Source organism: Gopherus flavomarginatus, chromosome 17 (genome assembly GCF_025201925.1).
Source record: "Gopherus flavomarginatus isolate rGopFla2 chromosome 17, rGopFla2.mat.asm, whole genome shotgun sequence".
In the NCBI taxonomy this organism is placed as follows: Eukaryota; Metazoa; Chordata; order Testudines; family Testudinidae; genus Gopherus; species Gopherus flavomarginatus.
Window position 1 is genome coordinate 20,071,817 of NC_066633.1, and position 26,110 is coordinate 20,097,926.

Sequence of the window (26,110 nt, forward strand, 5' to 3'; positions counted from 1 at the left end):
CCAACACCACATTCCCCCTGTCATAGTATGGTTTCATCATGTTCACATGGTACACCCGACGGTGATGTGCCCGGTTTGACAGCTCCACCACATAGTTTACCTCATTCAGTTGCTTGATAACCTTGAAGGGCCCTTCCCAGGCGGCCTGGAGTTTGTTTCTCCTCACGGGGATAAGAACCATCACCTGATCCCCGGTAGCGAAGGCACGGGCTCGTGCTGTGCAGTCATACCAGACCTTCTGCCTCCTCTGGGCTCGGGCCAGATTCTCCCTGGCCAGGCCCATGAGCTCGGCCAGTCTTTCCCGGAAGGTCAGGACATACTCCACCACTGACTCTCCCTCGGGAGAGGCCTTCCCCTCCCATTCGTCCCTCATCAGGTCTAGGGGCCCCCTCACCCGCCTTCCATACAACAGTTCGAAAGGTGAAAACCCGGTAGATTCCTGGGGTACCTCCCTGTACGCAAACAGCAGGTGAGGTAAGTACTTGTCCCAATCTTGCGGATGCTGGTTCATAAATGTTTTTAGCATCATCTTCAGCGTCCCGTTGAACCTTTCTACCAGCCCGTTGGACTGGGGGTGATACGCTGAGGCCCAGTTGTGCTGGACCCCACATTTCTGCCATAAGGACCGGAGCAGGGCCGACATGAAGTTGGACCCCTGGTCCGTTAAGACCTCCTTGGGGAACCCCACCCGGCTGAAAATTGTCAGCAGCGCATCTGCCACTGTGTCCGCTTCGATAGAGGACAAGGCCACCGCCTCGGGGTAGCGAGTGGCAAAATCCACCACCACCAGGATGTATTTCTTCCCTGACCGGGTCATCTTGCTGAGAGGTCCCACTATGTCCATGGCCACCTTCTGGAAAGGTTCTTCTATGATGGGTAAAGGCCTCAAAGCCGCTTTCCCCTTGTCCCGGGCCTTCCCCACCCTCTGGCAGGGGTCACAGGATTGGCAGTACTGTCGGACATGGGTAAAGACCCCAGGCCAGTAAAAGTTCTGTAGCAGCCTCTGCCTGGTGCGCTGGATTCCCTGGTGCCCTGCGAGAGGGATGTCATGGGCCAGGTACAACAGCTTGTGACGGAACTTCTGGGGAACCACCAGCTGCCTCCTGATCCCCCATGACTCTACTTCCCCTGGGGGAGCCCATTCTCGGTACAGGAACCCCTTCTCCCACAGGAACCTCTCCTTGCAACCTCTCCTCATGGTCTGTACCGCACTAAGGTCAGCCCGGTCCCTGTGCTTCCGCAAGGAGGGATCTTTCTGCAACTCGGCCTGGAACTCAGCAGCTGGGACAGGAATGGGGACCGGCTCTCTCTTGCTGGCTGGGTCTGAGGCCGCAGCCTCTCTGCACCGTGCCCCTGGGCGTTCCCCGCTCCCTGAGTTAGGGTCCTGCACCTCAGGTCGAGTACCTTCCCCGTTTTCGGGGTGCAGTGCCATTTGCCGATTCTGACTACGAGTCACGACCAGGGCACTCTGGGTGTTACTAGGCCAGTCCTCAAGGTCCCCTCCCATTAACACGTCAGTGGGCAAATATTGGTGTACCCCCACATCTTTGGGGCCCTCCTTGGCCCCCCATTTCAGGTGTACCCTTGCCACGGGTACCTTGAATGGGGTCCCGCCCACGCCCATCAGGGTCAGGTAGGTGTCGGGCACCATCCGATCTGAGGCCACCACCTCGGGCCGGGCCAGCGTCAGCTCTGCGCCCGTGTCCCAGTACCCAGTGACCTTCCTCCCATCCACTTCCAGGGAAACAATGCACTCTTTCCGGAGGGGCAGCCCCGCGCCCACCCGGTAAACCAAAAACCCGGAACCGGGAGCATCCATAGGTGGTATGTTGCCAACCCCCCTTTCCTGGGAATGTAGCCCCTCCTCCGATTGGGTTTTTACCCAGTCCACCCTCTGCGGGTTGGGTCCGCTTGGTCTGTCCCTGAGCTTGGGGCACTGGGCCCGTATGTGACCTCGTTGGCCACAGCGATAGCAGCCCATATCTCGTGGGTCCCCTTGAGTGGGTCGGAGGGACCTGCCGCTGGATGTTCCCCTTTTGGGGGGGTTCTCCATAGGCCCCCTTTGGGAGGTCCCATGTTGACTCTCTCTCTGCGTTGAGGCAGGCCTGCTCCTTCGAGACTCCTCCCTGCCATCCCCTGCCCGACTGTCCACAAATTGGTCGGCCAGCTGGCCTGCATGCTGCGGGTTCTCCGGCTTCTGGTCCATCAACCACAGCCTCAGGTCGGACGGGCACTGCTCGTACAGGTGCTCCAGTATGAATAGGTCAAGCAGGTCCTCTTTAGTTTGGGCCCCAGCTGTCCACTTGCGGGCATACCCCTGCGCCCGGTTGACCAGTTGTAGGTATGTGACCTCACGGGTTTTACGCTGGCTCCGGAACTTTTTCCGGTACATCTCAGGAGTCAGCCCAAACTCGCGGAGCAGGGCCTGTTTGAACAGTTCATAGTCCCCTGCCTCCGCCCCTTTCAGTCGGCTGTACACCTCCACGGCTGTGGAGTCCAGTAAGGGGGTGAGAACTGCAATCCTGTCTGCAGGGTCAACCCTGTGCAGCTCGCAGGCATTCTCAAAGGCCGTCAGGAAGGTATCTATGTCCTCCCCCTCCTTACGCCGGGGCAGCAAGTGCTTATCAAAGCTCTTTGTAGGCTTGGGTCCCCCCTCACTCACCGCAGCTGGAGCCTCACTGCTCCTCAGCCGGGCCAGGTCCAGCTCATGTTTACGCTGTTTCTCCTTCTCCTCCCACTCACGCTGGCGCTGGTTCTCCTCATGTTTACGCTGGTTCTCCTCATGTTTACGCTGGTTCTCCTCATGTTTACGCTGGTTCTCCTCATGTTTACGCTGGTTCTCCTCATGTTCACGCTGTTTCGCCTTCTCCTCCAGCTCTCGCCTCTTTAACTCGAGCTCCTCCCATCTCAGCTCCCTTTCATATTCCAGCCGCATCCGCTCCACGGATGCCGAGCGTTGCCGGGAGGATCCCCTGCTGGGGGGTGGGCTTCGCCGGGCAGATCCCCTGCTGGCCGGGGGTGTCACGGTGCCCTCGGTATACACTGGGCTCCTCCCCGCCCTTCCTCTACGCCTAGGAAGTGGGGGTCTCGGGAAGCCCTCGTCCGCCGGCTGACCACTCCCAGCGGGGACAGACACTGGTGCCTGCGCTGCATCTGCTCGGCTGCTTCCCTCAGAGACAGGGCTCCGTTCATTCATGCGGTCTCCCTCCTCCAGCTGGGCAATCAGCTGGTCCTTGGTGCGTCTCCCTGGGTGCAGCCCCCTCTGCTTGCACAGCTCTAGCAGGTCACACTTGCGCCGCTTGGCATACATCTTCCTGCTGACCACTCACAGGCCGGGGTGCTCGCCGCTCCCCACGGTTTCCAGGGGGACCCCTAGTGCACCAGCCCTTCTTGAGGTCACCACCTCTCTGCCAGGGTCGAGCTGCAGACTCCTCCGCCCCTGGGACCGCTCGCTGCAATCCCCCGGGGGACCCTGTTACTGCAAAGTCCTTCTCACTGGGCACACACTCCCAGGGGTTAACCACCCCTTCGTTTTACTGCTCCCCAGTCACTTACTGCAGGAAGCGCCGTCCACGGGGTGCAGTATATCCCACCGCTGCCACCAGTTGTCACGGAGTGTGTGGGAGTCCGGCCCTGCACCCCTCTTCCTGGGACCCACAGTGACTCTCGGCCAGCCAGTAAAACAGAAGGTTTATTGGACAACAGGAACACAGGTTACAGCAGAGCTTGCAGGCACAGTCAGGACCCCTCCACCGAGTCCTTCTGGGCTTTCAGGGTGCTTGGATCCTAGCTAGGATACCCTGAATTCCGCCCACACAGCCCGAAGCCCAAATTCCAACTGCTTCCCTCCTGCCACTCCCTTCCTTTGTCCCCTTCCCGGGCAAAGGTGTTGACCTTTCCCCTCCCTTACCTAGCTCAGGTTACAGGCTCTGGCATCGTCCATCTCCTAAAGTCCTCCCCTGCTCTCCCACTCCCCACACAGACAGTCCCTACTGCATCACACATGGTACGCCCACATCTTGAATACTGTGTGCAGACGTGGTTGCCCCATCTCAAAAAAGATATATTGGAAAAGGTTCAGAAAAGGGCAACAAAAATGATGAGGGGTATGGAACGGCTTCCATATGAGGAGAGATTAATAAGAGTGAGACTTTTCAGCTTGGAAAAGAGATGACTAAGGGAGGATATAATAGAGGTCTGTAAAATCATGACTGGTGTGAAGAGAGTAAATAAGGAAGTGTTATTTACTCCTTCCCATAATACACAAACTGGGGGTCACCAAATGAAATTTAATAGGCAGCAGGTTTAAAACCAAAGGAAAGTTGTTTTTTTTTTGTTTTGTTTTGTTTTCACACAACGCACAGTCAACCTGTGGAACTCATTGCCTGAGGATGTTGTGAAGGCTAGGACTATAACAGGGTTCAAAAAAGAACTAGACAAGTTCATGGTGGACAGGTCCATCAATGGTTATTAGCCGGGATGGGCAGGGATGGTGTCCCTTGCCTCTGTTTGCCAGAAGCTGTGAATGGGCGACAGGGGATGAATCACTTGATGATTCCCTGTTCTGTTCGTTCCCTCTGGGGCACCAGGCATTGGCCACTGTCAGAAGACAGGATGCTGGGTTAGAAGGACCTTTGGTCTGACCCAGTGGGGCCGTTCTTATGTGTTTGTGACAGGGCAGGGGATTGAACCCGAGCTGCTGAATCTCAGGCTAGTGCCTGAACTACTGGCCCATCCTTCATCCCTCCCCAGCTCATGACTCACCTGGGATTTGTCCTTGGGGTGCTGAAGCTCCTGTCAGTTGTAGTGGCCCCTCTTGAGTGCTCAGTGCAGGGGAAGGGGAGCACAGGCAGGAAGATGGAAACAGGGCAGTTATAACTTTTATTGCACAAGCCAAACGCTAACCATCAAAGAGTAAAGAAGAAACTTCCCCCTTAGGCAGCTTATGGCATAATTGCTTGGTAGGGGAAAGTGTAAAACTACCATGAGGCATCTGGTGACAAGATACTGGGCAGCTGTTCTCTTGTTCCTGTTTGAACCTAGACTGGACAAGGCCCCTGTAAATGTTCTGCAGAGAGCAGTGCTGCACTGGCAGAGCAGGGGCCTGGATGGCCTAACAGGTTCCTTCCATCTGCTGATGAGTTAATTCCTCTCCCCCAGGGAATGCTGGCTCACATGCAACATCTGGTTGTTAGCATGATTTGTGCTTGATCTTCTGTCTTTCATCGGGCCTAGTTCAGGCGCACAGAGGTCAGTCAACTTGCCTGGGGCTACCCACTGAGTCAAAGGGTCAGATGGGATTAAAATCCAGTGTGTTCACTCTCAGCACAGTGTCCAAATCTGCAGTAGACACAAGCCTGTAAAAGCAGCATAAGCCTCTGTATTTGGTCATTGCCTCTGTAATGCTCTTCATCCAGGAGGGCTCCCGTATATGCTTTGGGGCTTAGTTTAATGAAGAAAACCATGATTGCCTTCAGTTGGGGACAGTCCGTCTGCTTGGCAAGGAGGAGATGCCCTGGTGTGCGTGGCAGGTGCATCATGCAGCATTAGAGATGGATGTGTTCCTCTCAGATTGTTTGGCACATTCCCCATCAATTCCTCCTTCAGTATCATAGGGAGCCAAAGGTTTTTCAAAGACTCTCCAGCTATGCCTTGTCGACTCTGATTGGCGCAGTTGTTGATTCACTAGCCATTCAGCCTCACAAGGGTCACGAGTTTGGTTGTGGCTCCGTCCCTACCTGATGTGTTCACAGTGCGAAAAGTCTCACAGCCCCATTCTGTGTGCTCAGCACGCTCTGCTCGGGGGATTAACGAGCAGCAGCTGGCATTCTGGATCAGGAGTGCATTGCTAAAGCAGCTGCAGGCACTCTGCACAGATCATGCCTCTGCTCTACCCCTTTTGGTCTGGTGCTGTCAGCCCTTCACTGCCATGAGCACTAAACAGCACGTGCTTCACAGGGCAGTCGCTAATCCTCCCCTGCCAGAGAGCTGCAATCTCAGGGTATGTCTACATCTACAATTTTGCAGCGCTGGTTGTTACAGCTGTATTAGTACAGCTGTATAGGGCCAGCGCTGCAGAGTGGCCACACTTACAGCAACCAGCGCTGCAAGTGGTGTTAGATGTGGCCACACTGCAGCGCTGTTGGGCGGCTTCAAGGGGGGTTCGGGGAACGCGAGAGCAAACCGGGGAAGGAGACCAGCTTGCCCGCGGTTTGCTCTGGCGTTCCCCGAACCCCCGAGCAAGCAGGTCTCCTTCCCTGCGGTTTGCAGGGGGGTTCGGGGAACGCGAGAGCAAACCGGGGAAGCAGACCAGCTTCGCCGCGGTTTGCTCTCGCGTTCCCCGAACCCCCCTGCAAACCGCAGGGAAGGAGACCTGCTTGCACGGGGGTTCGGGGAACGCGAGAGCAAACCGGGGAAGGAGACCAGCTTCGCCGCGGTTTGCTCTCGCGTTCCCCGAACCCCCCTGCAAACCGCAGGGAAGGAGACCTGCTTGCTCAGGGTTCGGGGAACGCGAGAGCAAACCGGGGAAGGGGACCAGCTTCGCCACGGTTTGCTATCGCGTTCCCGGAACCCCCCAGCAAACTGCAGGGAAGGAGACCTGCTTGCTCGGGGGTTCGGGGAACGCGAGAGCAAACCGGGGAAGGGGACCAGCTTCGCCGCGGTTTGCTATCGCGTTCCCGGAACCACCCAGCAAACCGCAGGGAAGGAGACCTGCTTGCTCCGGGGTTCGGGGAACGCGAGAGCAAACCGGGGAAGGAGACCAGCTTCGCCGCGGTTTGCTATCGCATTCCCGGAACCACCCAGCAAACCGCAGGGAAGGAGACCTGCTTGCTCCGGGGTTCGGAGAACGCGAGAGCAAACCGGGGAAGGGGACCAGCTTGATTACCAGAGGCTTCCTCAGGTATGCTGGGATACCTGCTTATTCCACGGAGGTCAAGAAAAGCGCTGGTAAGTGTCTACACTTGATTACCAGCACTGGATCACCAGCGCTGGATCCTCTACACCCGAGACAAAACGGGAGTACGGCCAGCGCTGCAAACAGGGAGTTGCAGCGCTGGTGATGCCCTGCAGATGTGTACACCTCCTAAGTTGCAGCGCTGTAACCTCCTCACCAGCGCTGCAACTTTGTGATGTAGACAAGCCCTCAGAGTGGAAGCAGTGGTGGGGAAGTCTCACACACTAGGTAAACTCAAGAGTCCATCACTGCATCTGCCTCATTGTTCAGTTGATCATAAATCCTGGACCAGGCTCAACAGGTGACTGTCTGCCACAGCTATGCACTGGCTTGGCCTAGCTTCCTCTCTCTGGTGACTGTGGGGCAGCGTTTCAGACAACTCATGGTGGAGGAGAGTCCAATTCAACAGCTGGAGGGGGGGTTACAAGGCCTCATTTAGTACAGAGCTCATCTCCCGGTTACGGAACCTGGACATTGAGCTCTGACATCTGCGTATGGGAGGAGGAGCTAATCCTCAGGTGGGTGGCACCTAGGAACTGGCTACCTTCTGCTGGGTGCTCTGGGGAAGAGGATGTGAGGCTGGGCTCTGGCCACTGAGAGAGAGAGCATGGTCCAGATTCTAGGATGGAATTTCTTCTGATCTTCCTCCTAGCCTGCTTCCCCAGTGGGGGCTCCTAATATGAGTAGCTTCCCCCTGCTGTTCGTTCCTGTCCTGCTGTTGCCTTCTCTCAGAAGGCCAGGCCAGGAAAGAGCAATCTTGGATTCCAGGTCTGTGTGCCAAGAGGCAGGGCAAGCTGAAGCGATGAAGTGGGCGGGAGGTGCAAAGGTGAGGTCTGATGTAGGTGGCAGGGGAAATTGGGATGGGGGAAGCAGGAGTGAGGAAGCAGGTGGGCCCTGGATAGATGGGCACTGGCTTCAGCACCTCACTGCAGGATGCTGGGCACAAGCAAACTCCTTTGTGCTCTTGGGGCTAATCTTGCTCCTTTGGCACTGATCACATGTCGGGGTCGTGTGTGTGTGTGCTGTTAAATCATATGGATGAACTTTGCAGCTGACTCCAGCGCTATGCAAAGTGGCTCCACTGAGTGGGAAGCCCAATGAAAGCGCTGTCTCCATACATTCAGGAACTGGTCTCTGTGCTGACCCAGTGGCAGATAGGCGGCGGCTGCTGCTGCTGCTCTGGAATATCATGTGAGAGCTTGGTGGTGGCCTGGAGTGCTCTCTGTGCTGGCTGGGGAGGGGATCACGGACCTCAGGAGCCAAGGCAGGGAAGAGGCAAACGTCTGGTGTTGAACAAATGCATAGCAACCTCGAGCACAGCAGTTGTGTTGAAGCCAGTGACTTTGCATGGAGAGTAGAAGGGTTGGCAGCACAAGCCAGGAGAGCACTAGGCAGCAGGAGTCATTCAGGGTCTAATTGGCCAGGTGGTGATGAATGCGGTGTTGGGCTGGAAGCAGCCTGCCCTTTACAGGAGATGAGCACCAAAGTCTGTCCTGGCCCTCGTGAAATCAAATGGGGGCCCTGCTTTATAAACCCCTCGAGTCCCATGTGTACAGCTGACCCACACGCCCCTGGATTGACCCACCTCTCGGATCAGGTGGAGCCAGTGGCATGTCCTTGCTCTAATCTACCCTACACAACTTTTTCTGAAGGCCCCGCCCTGCCCACTCTCCCTAGCGTGTGCTGGTGGATTGGTTGTTTCCAGCTGTTGAGGCCAGTGGGCAAAGCAGCCCAGGTCTTGGGATCGCTTTGGCCACGGTGACCAACCCAGAGGGGTTGCAGGAATCCTGCTGTGAGGCAGGAGCACATGTAAATGTAGCTTTTCGCACTGACCAGAAAGAAATCGAACCTTCCTGTCTCCCTGTGCCTGGTGTGGCTCCACCACAGGAAAGTCTCAAGCTCTGATCCAGTGCCCAGCAGGTCACTTATGGAATCCAGAGTGGATTCCTCTCCTCTCTGCGCCCCCAAGCAGCACCTTTGCATAACGAACAATGGGCACCCTTCACCAAAGGTGCCAGTATAATTTAATGAGGTGACTCTTGGCTGTCCGCTACAGGGTATGAGCGCGGGAGGCCACGTGACACAATGGGGAAGGGTTGACCTGCTTCAGAGTCACTGGCAGACTAAATGTGACAAGGCCCCTAAGCAGGCCAGGGGTCGATATTCGGGCACTCAGGGACGTGAACTCTGATAGTTAGCTACCAAGCTCTGCTTCTTAACGGACTCTTCCAGGAGAACTTGGTGGGTCTTGTTTGCCCATCCGACTGGCAACGTGGGCTGCTCACTCTGCTGATGCGACAAGGATTGTCCTTTGCTGTGTGGGTTTAGGTTCTGGGAGGGGGTGGTGTCTGGCATCTGATCTCCCCTAAGGTGGTTCCGAACCAGGGTCAAATATGTTTGTTCTTGGTGCCTGGAAGAGCTCGAGGTTGGATTTGCATGAGTGCTGGTGGAAGGGCCAGGCACAGATGGTGAGGTGAGGGCTCATTTCCCCTGCAGTGAGCTGACTGATGTACTCTTCCTTCATTCCCCACTAGGGTGACCAGATAGCAAGTGTGAAAAATTGGGATTGGGGGGTGAGAAGAGTAATGGGAGCTTTTATAAGACAAAGTCCCAAATATTGGGACTGTTTGTATAAAATCGAGACATCTGGTCACCCTATTCCCCACCCTCTGCAGTGTGGGGCTGACTTCTTAAGTTGCTTAACCTGTTATTGCTGCAATTAATGGGAGCTGTGATTAATTCTCCAGTCAGTCCCACCTCCGCTGCCTAGAGAAAGTAGAGGCGAGAGTGTTACGTTTTCCTCCAGCATTGGCTTTTATTACAAATGTGAGCATTGGCCGCTCGCTGGTGGGCCTGGCCCTCCGCTTTCCCTGACTTGCACCCGTGAGGTCCTGTCCCGTGGGAGTAACTGGGATGTAAGCTGTGTACGTGTTGCAGCACATGCGGGGGGGAAAAGGTCATGCGCTCATCTGAGGGCTCTGCAATACCCAGGCATGGCGAGGTGAGTGGCTGCCAGAGCAAGGCGGAAATCCCAACCTGCAGACTCATCTTGGTGCTCAGCCAGGACTTTAATGGGTTAAAAGGGTGTTTTTTAAATTGTTGTTTATTTTTTTTAAAGCATCTAGAATATAAGGAGAAATCCTCTGATCCTCTCGTGTTGGGTGTATGCATGGTGCCTTCTTCAAAATGTGCATCTCCTTCTTCCTTTGCAGGTGCCGATGGGAAGCCCACAGGACAGTCCCATGGCGAGGGCAGTTGCACAGGGGTGGCGGACGCTCGGCGGCATGAGAGAGGTCGCGGTGAGCACCGGAGACACACCATCACCAACGGGGTGGACTATGGCATGGTAGGGGAGCAGCTCTGTTCTGGTTTCCCAGCCACTGTCATTCCTGCCAGGAGTAGCTGCAACCACTAGGAGCTCTGCTGTCCTACGTGCTGTTTGCTGCCTGGTGGGTGTACTGGAAGGAGAGATGTTCAGTCTCACTCTTGGTCCACCCTGGTGTTTTGTGGTTACACTTGTCCTACGGGGCAGCATGAACTTGGGGTTTTTGGGGGTATTAGTGAGAGATTCTGATATTTCTTGTATTGCATCACTGCACAGTCTCTTACAAATCACCCTCTATCCTGCAACATATGCAAAAGGAACAGTCAAGGATGCTAGGTAGCCTGTAAACGCCTCATGCTCTAATGTGATAATCAAACAGGTGCGTTTGTATTGCTGTGTCTCTGCAGAGATTAATGTTTTAGTCTTTTTCTTTGCAAACATACCAGAGAAATTAAATGCAAAGACATATGTTGCCTGGTACAGGCTCAGTTGTTCTCTGCTGGTGCAGAGATCTGTCAGGGCCCCTGTCACTTGAGGATCATGGCCAAACTCTAGGGGCTGGATCATGTAATGCAGGGGTCAGCAACCTTTCAGAAGTGCTGTGCCAAGTCTTCATTTATTCACTCTAAGGTTTCGCGTGCCAGTAATACATTTTAACGTTTTTAGAAGGTCTCTTTCTATAAGTCTGTAATATATAACTAAACTATTGTTGTATGTAAAGTAAATAAGGTTTTTAAAATGTTTAAGAAGCTTCATTTAAAATTAAATTAAAATGCAGAGCCCCCCGGATCAGTGCCCAGGACCTGGGCAGTGTGAGTGCCACTGAAAATCAGCTCGCGTGCCATAGGTTGCCTACCCCTGATGTAATGAATTAAGTCCCCTTTGCACTAAAACCTCTGTGGATGGCTGGTGGAGAATTTCTCCGCTGCAGAAGACTTTCTGCCATCTCCTATCCCAGCCACTGCTGGCATGGTGGGGAAGGGGTGGAGCACAGTGGAGCAGAGATCCATTATGCCTGATCCTCAGCTGGCATAAGATCCTCAAGAGACCTTTTGTCAGTGGTAAGTTAGTTGCTAATATGCACTGAGGCCAGGGAGCCTGTCCCCTCTCTATGGTCCCAGAGCAGGAGAATCGGCCTCTGGAGAGCCATGGTGTGCAATAGAAATACCTTGTGTAGAAAAAGAGCAAAGTACTCATGATATTATCAGCTCACCCACGCGGCTCAGGATCCAAAATCCTGCCTATGGGGAGTTTGAATTAGTAACATTAATGGAAGCTCCTGCCTTTCCTGTATCTTGTGTGCAAAGTAATTTGCATTATTTTATCCTAAGCGCGCTGCCCTGCTGCACTGGTTCTTTTCTTTCTCAAATGCCAATATCTATCTCTTCTCCTCCCTCCTCCCCCGCCCCCAATTTGAACGGAGCTGACAGGGCACGTGGGCTGCCTTTGTGCAGCATTGATTATGTCGGCACAGCGGCTTCCGGCCACATAACACGCTCTGATTCCTGGCCTGGTCCTCCCCAGGGGTTAGTGGGGGGCTTTGCACACACACAAATTAGGAGCTTATTTGCTGAAGCAAGCTGCAGCAGTGCTGAGAATTAATCCCCTTTGCTCACTGTGGGAGCTGGAGCAGGGCCTGGGCTGTGAAGCACTTGCAGGGGAATAATAGGTGCCTCAGGAAAGTGGTGTTCTACCTCCATTCAGCCAGACTGGATGTTCTGGGTTGCTGCTTTTGAGATGGGGAGGGGCCCTTACTCAGATAAGAGTCAGCTAAGGGGAATTCCTGTACCCTCAGCTCTCTGCAGCGTTCAGCACTGTGGATGGCAATCGCTGACTTCAATGCTATGCCTTAACATTTGCTAATAGGCGCAGCTGGAGAAGCGAGGTAGGCTGGGCTTGTGGGTCAGGAGCTGGCCTGGGACTTGGCAGATCGGGTTCGATTCCTGTCTGTAGGATCGCGGGTGAGTCCCTTCCCTGGTCTGGGCTCACTTTCCCCATCTGGAGCATGGTGGTGATGGCACTGACTGACTGCTCAGGGATGTTCTGTCTGTGTGGGGTACTTCTCTGGCGACCAGTGCCGTGGTCTGAGCTCCTCGCAGGCTTTACTCTCTTGATCCTGGGAGGCAGGGCAGGGCTATTATACCCATTTGACAGGTGGGGAACTGAGCCAGACAAACTAAGTGGCTTACCCAGCATGATGCAGGATGCTTGTGGTAGAGCAGGAATTGAATGCAGATCTCTCATGGCCCAGACTAGTGCTCTGACCCCTGGACCAGCCTTCCTCTCCTCTCTCTCGAGGCTGTAAAGTGCTTTGGGAGCCTTGGGCAGAGGGTGGTTATTCCTGATCAGCCTAAAAACAAATCAGTCCCGTCTCGGAATACTGATTCCTTGGGCCCCCAGAGCCCCCTCTGACTCCCAAGCACCATGCTGCAGCCCGCTTGTGCCCTAGCAGTGGGCAAGTGGAGTGTGGTTGACCCCTCTTGCCTGTGTGTGCTGGGAGTGATTGTATAGTGGCCCCAGGACAGCGTGTATCCAGCTGGCTTGTCTTTCACTGAGCCCATTGATTGGCCTATTTCCCCTGTGGCTTCTCTGCAACTGGGGCGAGGCTTTTTACGAGAGATTAAGCTTCATTCGTGAGCATCCCGGGCTGAAGTGCTCCCCCAGTCCAGGCCATCCCCACTCGAGTGAAAGGAACCCCCTGCTTCTTCCTCCCATCCTGGAAGCTGCCTCCACCAGCATCTGTCACCCACCCTCCTCCCTTGCCAGCGGACTAGATGCCTTCTGTCCGCTCGCCGAGCAGAGATGCCATTGTCCCACCCGCGAGTGGGATGTTGTCCTTTCCTCCGGTCACCATGGTAACTGGCCGGGCAGGGCCCAGGGCAGGGCATTCGGTGCCAGGCTGCGGACACAGCTGGATGGGCGTCCTCACGACATACAGCACCCTCTTCATTCCTCTGAGCAGCAGCCTGTGCAGCTCAAAGGCTCTGCAGTTCTTCCTGTGGGTATGTCCTGGGCAGTCTGTCACCTGAAAGGGGAAGGGAAGAGATCAGCTTTGGCGGGCTCAGGTTGTGACTAGCATGGCTTGCAAGGGATTGCTGTGGCTGCGGGCGCCTGGCAGGCTGCATGAAGCATTGGGAAGGCTGATAGACCTCCAGTCTGTCCCTCTTTTAAAGAAGTGAAATGCATGCGAGTGGCCTCTAAGATTATGAGCTGAGTCCCTCTTATTATGTGAGCTGGCTATACACCCGCTATGAAGCGTGAGCAGTGCTCAGTGGTGTCTAAACTTGCTTTCTCCCCTCAGTAATAGTGAAATCCCTGGATACTGGCAGTCGTCTCCTGCTCTGCTGTGCCTGGTTCACAGGCCTGACGGGTCAATGTTTGAATTGCAAACTCATCTTGTGTTTGAAAAAGCTAAGCCCAGAGAAGGGTGTGGGCTCTGGGTTGTGTTGCTGGCGGGGTGCAGCCTGGAGAAGAGGGGATTTTGTGTTTTTAGATTCATCATGATGTGACCATTTTGAAAAGGATTTTTCTGTAATGGCTTTTTAATAATTCTTGCTGTTGCTCCTTAGATATGGGCTCAATCATTTCCTGCAGTGGTTTTAAACATGCAGTTGCTTGTGTCTCTTGTTTGTATTAGGGCTGCTATATACAGCTATAGAAGCTTTTTTCCAAGCATCTCAAGTGATTTTTGTTTATTTGTGTTAGGGGAGCACTTGTAGGCCCTCACTTGTCTCAGGACCGCATTGTGTTAGGTATCAGTCTAAATAGATAATAACAATAGTACTTTTCATCAGTGAATCTCAAATATCTTTCGACAGGGAGAGAAGTATCATTCTCCCCATTTTACAGATGAGGAAGCAGGCACAGGGAGGCGAAGTGTTTCCCAGGGTCACAAATCAGGTCCCAGGTTAGCACCTAGGTGTCTAGCCCACACTGCTGAAGCCTTGCATTGTCTCCAGTTAGTAGGTGCTCTAGAAATGAAAGCACCAAAACTTGATTTGACAGGGAGATGTATAGCTCTGAGCTTTAGTCATAGAATCATAGGTCTCTTCCAACCCTAATCTTCTCAGGAATCTAGTCTAACCCCCTTCTCAAAGCAGAACCAACCCCAACTAAATCATCCCAGCCAGGGCTTTGCCAAGCTGGGCCTTAAAATCCTCTAAGGAAGGAGATTCCATCTCCTCCCTAGGTAACCCATTCCAGTACTTCACCACCCCCCTAGTGAAATAGTGTTTCCGAATATCCAACCTAAACCTCCCACATTGCAGCTTGAGACCATTGCTCCTTGTTCTGCCATCAGGTACCACTGAGAACAGCCTATATCCATCCTCTTTGGAACCCCCTTTCAGGTAGTTGAAGGCTGGTATCAAATCCCTCCTCGCTCTTCTTTTCTTTTCTGCAGACTAAACAAGCTCAGTTCCCTCAGCCTCTCCTCGTAAGTCATGTTCCCCAGCCCCCTGATCATTTTAGTTGCCCTCCGCTGGACTCTTTCCAATTTGTCCACATCCCTTCTATAATGGGGGGGGGGGCGCAAAAACTGGACTCAATGCGCCAGGTGTGGCCTCACTAGTGTCAAATAGAGGGGAATAATCACTTCCCTCGATCTGCTGGCAATGCTTCTCCTATTAATGCAGCCCAATATGCCGTTAGCCATCTTCTTAAGGTCTACCGGTGTCCTGATGGTATAGTTTGACTTCTGGATGTGATGGGGCAGCTCAAGCCAGGCCAATGGGACTCTGCATGGGGGAGGGCAAATTCCACGCCTACCTGAGACTTGCAGTTTGGGGGGCAACACCCCTCCTGCCCCCCCTAAACTATGCCCATGCCTGAGGGGGCAGGCTTTGTATCCAGGCCCCTTTCTCTGGGCTCAGGGGAGCACCCATCTCCTCCAGCTGCTGGGAAACAAATGCCCCATACGCAGCTGCCATGACGAGTGGGTTCCAGGGAAGGCTTCATGCTGGGGCTCCTCCAGGGGACAGCGGGGACTCGGGTCAGACTGGGGTGTTGTCGCTCTGGTCCCCGCAGCTGGCTGCCTGTGGGCTGGGCTGCAGCCCCTCGGGAATGTAGCACTAGGGTGGCTGAAAACCTTCCGGTCTGTCCCTCCTTTAAAGAAGGGGTAAAATTCACGTGAGTCACCTCTAGGATTGGGGGGGCAGTTTCCCTCCTAATCTTAGTGCAGCAGCTTTGGGGTGGGGGAATACCCCAACTTTGTCTGGAGAGCCATCTTCTCTGCCTGGTGGCAGCTACCGCCCTGCTGGCATCTGTGTTGGCTGGAGAGAGAGAGAGAGGAACCACACCCCCATGATGTCGTATGTCTGCTATGCAGACAAACCTGGGGGCAGAAACGCTTGCTGTCCATGGGAACAGCGCCCGCTTGGTTTCTGGGCCATTGGCTCTCGCTGGGTCCCTGATTCTTTCTCACATTCTGGTCCCATTTTGCTTGGTTCAGGGTTTGGGGCATTTCCTAGGTTTCTAGTATGTGTGTTTAACTCTGCCGTTCTTGGCTTGGTTCAGGGCTTGGGGTTGAACCCCGTCTGGGATACTGAAAGTGGGGCCCTGAGCAGCCCTTCAAGTGACTCTGGGGATTCCCCCTCCCCCCCCTCCCCAACCCTCTTCACCACAACTAAGAGCTGGTGACCTAAGGCCAGCCCGTGTGCAGAGCCAGGCTGCTTTAACTGTCCTGGCCCCACTCTCTAGTATTGTCCCATTGGAAATTCACTCCAGCTGTTTTACTGCCAGGAGTTTTCATTGCATGCGTGACCAGAGGGATTCCCAGTGCACCATGTGGCTGAGTGCTACCCTGGGAAAGCAATGGCTGGTGCTGCCGTTCTGCTCATCACCCTCTCAAAAGGCGGGATGCTTATTGTGGAGTCATATAGTTAGTCCATGTGCTGAGCCAATGGCACATTGCACCACCCGGCTTCTGATAGCAGATAATTAATAGCCCTCATTAAGCCCAAACATCAAGTAAACAATGTGCAATGCTTTCTGCTCTGTTCTGAGAATATTGTTTGGTTGGGGCAGGGTTAAGGTTATGACAGTTATCAGTATGTGAGTCAGTGCCTGATTGGACAGAGGAGAACTTAACACTGCATTTCCTAGGTTTCTAGTATGTGTGTTTCACTCTGCTGTTCTTTGCCAATAATAAACGTTCCACACAGTGTGAGCTAGCACCTTAAACTTCTGTAAGGTGGCTGCTTTAGGCACCAAAGCTTGAAGATGTTGGGTTAAATGACCAGGGGTTTTCAAAGGAGCCTGTGGAATTTGGCACCTAACTCCCTTAAACACCTCTGAACACTGCAGTGTAGAGCTCTGGAGTATCTGAGATCCAGCATCATGGACTGGAGGCTAAACTGCAGGTTCCTGCAGAGTGATCAGGGAAATGCTTAAGCTCAGAGGAGAAAATACCCTGCCATGGCTGCATGGGCAATTGAGATGAGATCTCAATGCAAAGGTTTCCTATTGACCTAACCCATCAAGCAACAGGACTGATCTAATGTGGGGCAGGGTGGGAGCTGCAGCCTGGGGGGAAGAAGGAAAGAAGGGCGTTCGGAGGGGAGACTCTACCATGACCTGCACTTGGTTCAAGCTAGCTGAGAAACCTGCTTCCCGTGGAGCAAGAACCTTCTGAGTAGTAACGATCTGCTCTCTGGTTGTCTGTCTTCCTCTGGATTTGCAGCAGCGGCATGATGGATCGGACTGGGGTGTCATGGTCTCCACCTCCCATTAGGAAAAACTCAAAGGACATTGAAACATAATACATGAAAGATAATACTGCCATGAGTGCAGGGGACTGGACTAGGTGACCTCTCGAGATCCCTTCCCGTCCTACAATTCTATAAGCTGGGTAAAGGGGCGTTTTGTGTGTCTGACCAGACAAACATGTCCATGCAATTCTGATCTAGCTAGTCTCTTGGATACCAGTATGGTGCAGCGGTAAAGAGACACCTAGACTTGCTGAGAAAGGAGGCTCCCATGAGTGATCCCCACCCCAGAGCATCTGATTGGAGCCAAGCTTCATATTCCATTGTAAAAAAGCCCCATGCTCTAGTTAGGCTACGGGTCTCCATGCCTGTTCTAGTTCCACATCCTCTTGAAGGCTGGTTATAGCTGAATGTGCAGGTTGATGAGATGCCAGGGTCCATGAGCAGGGGGAGGGGACAGAGAAAAGCTTTCCATCCCTTCGCTCATCAGCTGATGTCAGGATGCCCAAATCTGGCAGCTCTCTCCCTAAAGGAAACCAAACTCTCTGCTCCTGCTTCTCTAAAGCTCCCACAAGGGGATGAGCCACATTTCACCTGTCTCATCCTTGCCGGGGTCTGCAGCGGGTAAATGAATTCCTGCATGTGCCATGGTTAGAGGTTGAGCATCTCCTCTGCGCTTGATGTGGTCGTGAACTGGTCCCAAAGCAAAGTGACTTGGGCTTTGGATTAGGTCACTCTTGACTGGCTCCAGAACCGAGACTGGCAGGACTGTTTCTCTGAACACGTGGCCTCGGTTCGCTCCAGGGATGGATGGTGGTGTTATGGACCAGGATGTAGGTGGTCAGGTCTAAAGGCAGAGCAGGCGAACAGGTTGGGGAATGAAGCCAAGGCTCAGGGGCCATGCCAGAGTCCGAACCAAGAATCGAAGCTGAGGTCAGATGCAGGAGTCAAAGTTGAAAGGCAGAGGCCAGGGTCAGAGCCAGGCCTGGAGGTGAGGTATAAGGCAGGAGGAGAGGCAAGGCACAAGCACGGTGGGAACAGGAGTGAAGACAGCAGAAAGGCAGGAACAGGGGTGAGTGCAGCAGTCATGCACAAGCAGGGTCCAATGCAACCACAACAGGAATCCACCTTGTTGCTTAGACAAATTTCCTGTTCCTCCTCTTGGCTTAAATAGTGTAGTTGGACCAATTAGTGGAGCCAGGTGATCCTCCAATCAGAGCTCCTGTGGGTGGTGACCTGGCTGGGGCTATCGCCCTAGCAGCTTCTCAGTCCAGGGGGTTTCATTAGCCATTGGGTAGAGGCCAGGATGCGGCAGCTTTCTGGGGACTCCCAGCCCTGGATTCAGGACCCGTTCTCAGGAGGGCAGGAGTTGTGATTGATGTCCCATAGGTTTGGATGGAGGAGGTATTAAAGTTCCTGGGTTTTGTCTTGCAGCTGAAGCAAATGAAGGAGCTGGAGCAGGAGAAGGACTTCCTGCTCCAGGGGCTGGAAATGGTGGAGCACGCCCGGGAATGGTACCACCAGCAGATCCAGACAGTGCAGGAGCGCCAGAAACACCTTGGGAAAAACAAAACCACAAACGTAAGTGTGGGGCTCTCCAGGGACCATCTCACCTTTTGAGTGCCCTGCCTAGGGGGACTGGATAAAGGACTGGTTAAAACCAGAGACGGGAAAGACCTCAAGTTCTAATATCAGTTCCCCTTAACGATCTAATGGAGACACGGGGTGAGATGTGCAGAGGCACTCAGCACTGTCACTCTGCTCCCACTGCAGTCAGCGGAGGTGAGCTGTGAAGGGGATGGGGGGAGTGGGTACATGTGGAACTTACATGTGTGGAGGGGTCAGGGCAGCTGGGATCACTTAACCTGTGAAGGGGAAGAGACATATGACAGGTCACCTCTCTTCCCCCTCTTGTCCCACAAATGAGCCGAGAAGCTGCCTGGCCTGTTCTAGAGAACCCTGCTTTGTCCAGCGTGGAGCTACCCTGTGGGACTTAATCGCAGGCTCAACTCACCCCTTGTGCCAGCAGGAGTCACTCTTCTGGCCTCAGTGGCATCACTCCTGCTTCCACCCTGGCAAAACAGTACCCAAATAGGCAGTGAGATGCTCAGTGGATTGTTTTCTTTTTGGAGAAGGTTCCGAAGCTCTTAGGCCCAGATCTGCAAAGGGAGTTTGGCCTGTAACTTCATTCATTTCAGTGGGAGTTAGGAGCCTAAATACCTCTGAGGATCTGGGCCTTAATGATGGTTAATCATCCCAGTAGCTCTGCAGATGGGAGATAATGAAGGGGATCAACTCTGTGGCTTCCAGGAAGGATTCCTCACTCCCCTGTGCGTACACATACCTATGCCTCCTTGCCCAGCTGGCTAGGTCATGTGCTTATCCTGTCACCCTCCTCTGACGCATGCGGAATTGGTCCAACGTTTCAGAGCAGGAGAGAGATGAGGCTGGGCCAGGATGGTTTTGTAAATGAAGATGAGAGCCCCAGCAGCCTCTTTGGCATGCACCCTCCTGGGCTCTCTGGAGAAATGCACGTCCCCCCCCTAGTCTAAAGTCTGCATTGGCTGGAATATTCCCTTCCACCCGCCCAGTCTGCCAGCCAGGCTGGGTCCTGAAAGAGAAGTCCCGTGGAGTTACGATGAAGGCCAGCAAGCTCTTGGGTTGTCTCTGCTTGTACATCACAGCAGCATGAAGTACTGTAGAACTGGCTCCTCATTCCACCTTCCCACCCTTGCTTCTTCCAGGACTTCTTCCTGGAGGGGAACCAAAGCCACCTGGGTCACCTTCTACCCAAGTTGCAGGAAGTGAACCGCTGCCTCGGAGAGCTTCTGTCCACCTCGGGGAAGGTGAGAGCACTGTCCTGGTAGCACCAGTGCCCCTGCTTCTGGGGCTGGCTGTTTGTATTGCTCTCCATTAGGTCAATGGGAGCAGTGTATAAAGAGAGACACCAGACCAGAAACAGAATTATTATGGCCCCGTAGGAATGCCTGGTCCCTCAGCTGAGAGACAGGAGGCAGGTGCCTGGAGACTCTTGGCTCTAACCTAACAAGGGTTTAGAGCCCACCTGGTCACGGGACGCTTGTAGGTGGTCACGGGGTGAAGCACTTCTGCATATTCTAATTATCTATGTACCAGCTAACCCCTTTCTGAATCCTGCAGAACTATAACCCTGCCTCCTTCAGACCTCCAGCCCCTTCTGCTGGGTCTGGCTCCTGTTGGAGAAAGGCCACTAGGCTAGATGGACCCCTGGCCTGATACAGTCGGGTAATTCCAGTGGTCCCAGGGAATGAACAGTGACTCTCCGGCATGTTCTAGCCCGTGGCAGGGCTCTAGAGACTTTAAAACAGTCTCCATGCTGGGAAAGGACAGACCCAGGTTGCAAAGGGACCCAGTGAGATCAGTGCTGTGGGGGGCAGGGGGCTGTAGACGCCTTAGGAATGGGAAGCCCTGTGCCCCTGGGAGAAAGGGTGAGGATGTAACCCAGCCGCTGCACCTGTCACGTCATGGCCAGTTTCTTTTCCTCTCCTCCCTCTTTGCTGCCAAACGTGACTCCGCTGCTCTCAGGCGAGTAGCCCCCTGGTTTTGGGTGGGGGCGAGGAGGGGGAAGGCTGCACAGCTTGACGAAACCCTGGTGCAGAGGATTGGTGCTGGAGGATGAGCTCCCTGGCTGCCTCTGCTGGTGAACTGAGTCCATTGGCACTTGCTTCCCCCAACTCGCCGTGGGTTAAGCAGTGAGCTCGCAGTGCCCTCTGCAGGCTGAGCGTGTGTATTGACACGCCAGGCCGACATGCACCTAGTGGAGACAGGTCAGGGAGGCATCAGCCGCCAGGAGGCAGGTGTGAGGAGGGCTGTGATGGGTGATCTACATGGAGAGCCCAGCGCTGGCCTGAGGCTGGGGAAGCAGAAAGCTAGTGGGGACAGGCTGCAGAAAGATTAACTCCCTCTTCTTCCCAGCCTCTGAACTCCTCCTCGTCGGCGCTGACCAGACAGGTCCCTGCTGCCCCCTCGCCACCTCCTGCCCTGGCAGGGCCCCAGCAAGCCATCAGTATGCTGAAGGAGCAAAACCGGCTTCTCACCAAGGTGAGCGGGTGGGGGAGCCCCCCCTACCGGGAGAGGGTCAGGAGCTTGGAACTGGGGCAAAGGAAGGGCAGGGGAGCCGGGAGCCAGCCCCTGTGGCAGGTGGAGCCAGAGGGATGGGATCTTGGGGGAGGAGGTTAGCGGGGGGGAGAGGGGATGGCTGTGGGAGTGGGACGCAGGCCTAACAGAAGTGCAGAGATGAGAGGGGAACCTTGCACAGCAAACATACTCAGAGCCCCCCAATTAAATGAGGCTGCTGAGGGGCGTCCTCTTCTGGTTCTGCCATCTCACCACAAGGCACAAGGGGCCTGGACCGCTCAGGGAATTGAGCACTTCAGCTGGAAGCCACTGGAATCCGTCTCACTGAGGACAGTGGAGGGGGAACGCCGGGTGCCAGCTGACAGCTCTGGCCTCTGTGAAATGGGGCGGGAGGGAGGGGGCAGGTGTACCCATCATGTGATCTGCCTTGTAGACAGGCTAAGTGGAGACTGATGACGGGGGGCTGCAGTCAGAGCTTTGGAGTTTGCTCTGGCCAAATGAAACTACCTGGAGTTGAGGAGATCCAGCCGGTCGTCTGGGGTGTCTGGGGAGGGGCAGGACCCTGGGAAGGGCTTGCTGCCCACAGGGAATGTTCCCCACTCACCAGGGCTCTGCCTTCGTCCTATGCAGGAAGTGACTGAGAAGAGCGAGCGGATCACCCAGCTGGAGCAGGAGAAATCTGCCCTGATCAAGCAGCTGTTTGAGGCACGGGCCCGAAATAACCATGAGACAAGCCAGATGGACTCCACCTTCATCTAGCCCCCCAGCTGACCTCCCACACCCCAGGCCAGGGCTCTGGGGAGGGACTGGGCAGGGACACCACTGCAAAAACAGCCCCAGCCAGCCTAGTTCAGACACCAGGTCTGAGCCTCCATGGGGCCTAGGCTTATTGTGGGTTTCTATGGGGCTGTGACTTCTGCCTAGGTCTCATTGGGTCCCTTGCTCCTTGGAGATGCTGCCCCTCATTTGCGATAGGTCCAGAGGTGCTAGTAAAGCACCTGAACTGATCCCTGTCTGATACCAGAGCCTGTCCCAGGCCTCACTTGCAGAGCTCTAGCATCTCCCCACATCTGTGCACTGTGTTGTGACTGGACAGCATCTCTGTCTTGGATATGCTGCTGCCCTTCTGCCTTGGAAACCGAGTGGGGCACCGTGCAAGTCTTCCCGATTCATTTCGCTCGTGGCTGGGGGAGCACCGTACTCCAAGGTTTTCTCCTCCCTCCAAGTGCTGTCGCTGCAGCTGTACAGTATTCAGCCCATTGCGTGACACGGCTGAATGCGGGCTGCTTTCTGAAGAGGACTGTGTATTGCTGTTTAACACTCCTGTTGGTATCTAAGGGGCACAGGGCCCACTCAGAGGCTAGTCCCTCATATGCCTAACCCCTCACTCCAGCACTGGGCTAGCGTCAATGTCCGTGATGGTACTGTCCCAAGCTTCAACCACTCATGACACCAAGACCCTATTTACAGGAGCTGTACAGATCCTCCTAGCACGATAGCCCCCCTCTCTCGCGTTCGAAGTAGCGATGAAATAGTCAATGTTTACAGTTAACTGACATAATTAAGTTTTGGGGTTAACACCCCAGTCAGCTGTGTGGGACAGTTCCCGGCTCTGAGGCACTGTTCTAGGCTGCCTGCAGACTCAGGCACACATCCCTGCATCAGTTACACTCAGTTAATATAGAAAAGATTTTCCTTGTGACCCCACCAGGGGTAACAAGTTTTGGTTGGTTGGTTTGTTTACTTGAAATGCACAAGGGAGCAGCTAGCAGGCTCCTGGAGCCAGCCCACTCCTTCCCCATGAACGCAGGACTAAGAATCCCTACTGAAAAACCTCAGCTGGAGGGCAGGATGTAGATGGACTGTTTCCTTCCCTCCCCACTTCGGCCTGTCTTCTGAGCAGTGAAGCAATTGCAGCCTTGCTGGGCTGAATGCTGTAGTCACTTCCCAGGGCATGACCTGTTTACAGAGGTGGATGGGTTTTCTGGAAGCATGAGACACGCTGAGCAGCACCTGTCTCCACCCCCCCATGTTTCTCTTCACACTCATCAGCACAGAACTGTCCAGCATGGTGCTTTGACCAGGCAGGGCCCTGGGATCATATTGTGACACTGAAGGGCATCGCTGACACCAATGTAGTTTAGCTGCTGTTTCCCTCTCCCTTTAATGCGCTTTCCTGTTCCCAGCTGCCCCCTTTCCAGAGCCCAGCCTCCATCCAAGTACCGACCTTCAGCCTTGGCCCATTTGCGTCATATGACATCTCCGGCCTAGCCTGGGCCCAGCAGCCTGGCTTCCTGCCCCAGCCTGCCTGACTCTTTATAGCTTCAATGGCAAGGAGACAGGGAAGACAAACACAGTTCCATGCTGCTGTATTTGGCCGGGGCTGTCAGTGTGGACTGTGTCCAGTCTCCAAGCTAAGCAGGGAAGGGGGCTTCATTCCTCACCCATCATTCATCCACCCCACCACCTTCAAACTGGGCAGAAAAGTGACGGCCAGAAAAGCCTCTTGTAGCTGCTCCCTTTGTTTCCCTTGACTCCCCAGCAGCCACAGAGTGGTGCCAGAACATAGTTCTCTCAGGCTCAGACATTAACGGAGCTGCCTGCTCCCTCCACCCACCCTAAGTCTCTGCCTAGGTGACTGTACGAAGTGGAATGGACCTTTAATTCCCCCAAAGCACTGCACTGAGACAGCAGTTTGACAAACCTGCCTCTGATCTGCCTAGCTGCCCACAGGCTCTAAACCCAACTCCCACATAGACTGAACAATGCTGGGAAAGGAGATGACCATCAGTGCAGTGGGGTCCCAGTGCTGAGTGGCTAGCAGACAGTTGCTGTAATGGTATCGCCTGCCCTGCAGCTATCGGACCGGGGGTGCTCTGGCCAGGCACCAAGGAAATTGCTCTGCCCCCTCTAAGGCCAGTCCCCACCAGGTTCCTGGGAAGAGCTGCGCTGGCAGGAGGAACAGTTGCAGAGAGTCAGGTCTGTTGCTCTAGCCTGAGTTTGCTTTCCTGCCCTTTCGCTAGGCTTTGCACCCTTTGCCCCGGGGAGCTGAGCTGAACGTGCTGTTCCTGGAGCTGTCACAGGAGGAACTTAACAAAGCCTGGGGTTTCAGGCTGAGCTCACCTTCCCATTCTGTACTAGGTTACCTTGGACCTTTGCCCTGGGGCTGTTTCCTTCCAGCCCCTCCCATGAGATCTGTGCGCCTGGCCCTGCTGCCTGCAGGCGCTTGTTTCTGTTTCTAGGTGGGGGTTAGAGGGCTGCCCTACCTCCCCCTGCTGCTACGGGCATTATGAATCCCCTTGTGAATGTTTACAGCTTGGCCTTGAGGCAGCTGCCAGCCACGTCTGGAGCAGTAGCTGAGCTCCTTGCTGAGGTTTTATATTGCCTAACGATACTGTGATAGTCCACAGGCTTTTTTCAAATAAAAACCAAAAATAACGTCAGGGCCTGTGTTCTCTGTACTGGAAGCGCGGTGATAGCGGTGGCTGCAGGCGCCTTGGTGAGCTCACCCCATCTAGCAGGTGCAGCTACTGCTTTCAGTGACAGCAACCTTCCCACAACCGCCTCCAGCTGCTGCCAGCTGAGGGAGCCCGGCACCAGGCAGCTAATGCTGAATGCTGGGCAGGGTGGGCTTTTGGCTGAGTTCAAAGCTACCTGACCCAGGCTGAGGTTGGAATCGGGGCCTCGGTCACTGTGGGGGGAGTGGAGGGCAGGAAGTGGAACTAGAACTGGTAATAGGCTTTGTTGCCTCTAGTGCTGCAGGAACTAAGGGCTGTATGGGCTGGCCTGGGACTGCTGGGGTGGAAGCATGGGGGCAGGGGTTGCATTGCTTGTGCCAGCCTGCGGGGATCCTGGCTGATGGGGTGACACTGGTTACACCAGAGGTGGGTGATGATTTTTGCAGGGGGAGCCACTCGATGAATTTTGGTAAGTCATCACGGGCTGCACATTTCTACTAATAAATGGAGGGGGGGCAGGGTCTGGGAGGGAGTTTGGATGCATCCCCCCTTTCCACACACTTTTGGGAAGGCTCTGGCCCCCTTGCCTGGGTAGACAGTGCTAGGTCAGTGTAAGAATTCTTCCACTGACCTAACTCCTGCCTCTCGGGGAGGTGCATTACCCGTGCCAATGGGAGAACCCGTCTGGTCCCCATAGGTAGTGGCTACAGCTGTGCTGCTCTCGCATTTCAAGTGTAGACAAGGCCTTGGTCTTGTTCAGAGACCACAGTTGGGGCTCAGGGTCTGACTGCAGCAGAGGGTGAAGGGGAACCTTCAGCCCAGTGGCTGGGCTCTGGTCTGGCTGGAATTTCTGGGCACGGCGAGGGAGGGGAAGGGAAGCAGGAATAGCAAAGAGCAGGCATGGAGGTGATCCCCCCTCCTGTTAAGTGCTTGTCCTCACACCCACCCGCTTGGCGTGCAACGTGTTCCCCTTAACTGAAGTGTCATTTACACCAGCACCTCAGACAACTCCCCACTTGGCTCAGGCTGTTAATGAGGATCTCCGGTGCCCCATACGCTCGCTGCAGCTGCCCCATGCTCAGCCCTATGTCCAACCACAGCTGCAGTACAGTGATGCACCTTGCAGTGCATTGGGCTCAGCAGTGGACTCAGACTCCACCACCTGCTCCTGAGAATTTTCTTCCTTTGGCCCCAACAGCGGCAAAGGCAGGAATGCACCAGCTACTCTCAGTGCACTTCTCATGCACTGACACTTGCTCCGAGATCGGCTGCAGAGAGGAGGAAAAACCCCTCTGGGAACTGGGACTCCTGCAGTCCTTGGCCTCTGCTGGACTCACAGTTGGTGCCTTTGGTGATGGGGTCCATGAGGAAGAGCTGGAGATACAGTCCCTTCAGCCAGGTCAGTGCAGAGCCAACGGGAGACCAGTTTGATCACTGCTATGAAAGTGCTCTGAGCATGGACAGGTGGCCTAGAAATAAAAAGGCTCTTACCTCACACAACAAATCTGCAACCAGCCACGAAGGTTGAGGGGTTGGCCATGTATCCTGGCAG

At 54.5% G+C, this 26,110-nt stretch overlaps 1 protein-coding gene across 1 annotated transcript in view; it reads left to right on the top strand.

Moving 5' to 3' along the window:
• SAPCD2 (suppressor APC domain containing 2) overlaps nt 1-21,968 on the top strand; it is a 46,950-nt gene extending 24,982 nt beyond the window's left edge. Inside the window, exons 2-6 of the mRNA XM_050926390.1 lie at nt 10,168-10,301; nt 18,419-18,565; nt 19,729-19,830; nt 20,939-21,064; nt 21,731-21,968. Of these exons, the coding sequence (XP_050782347.1) occupies nt 10,168-10,301; nt 18,419-18,565; nt 19,729-19,830; nt 20,939-21,064; nt 21,731-21,859 (638 nt within the window). The 3' untranslated portion in view covers nt 21,860-21,968. The remainder of the gene's footprint in view (nt 1-10,167; nt 10,302-18,418; nt 18,566-19,728; nt 19,831-20,938; nt 21,065-21,730) is intronic.
• The last annotated feature ends 4,142 nt before the right edge of the window (nt 21,969-26,110 follow it).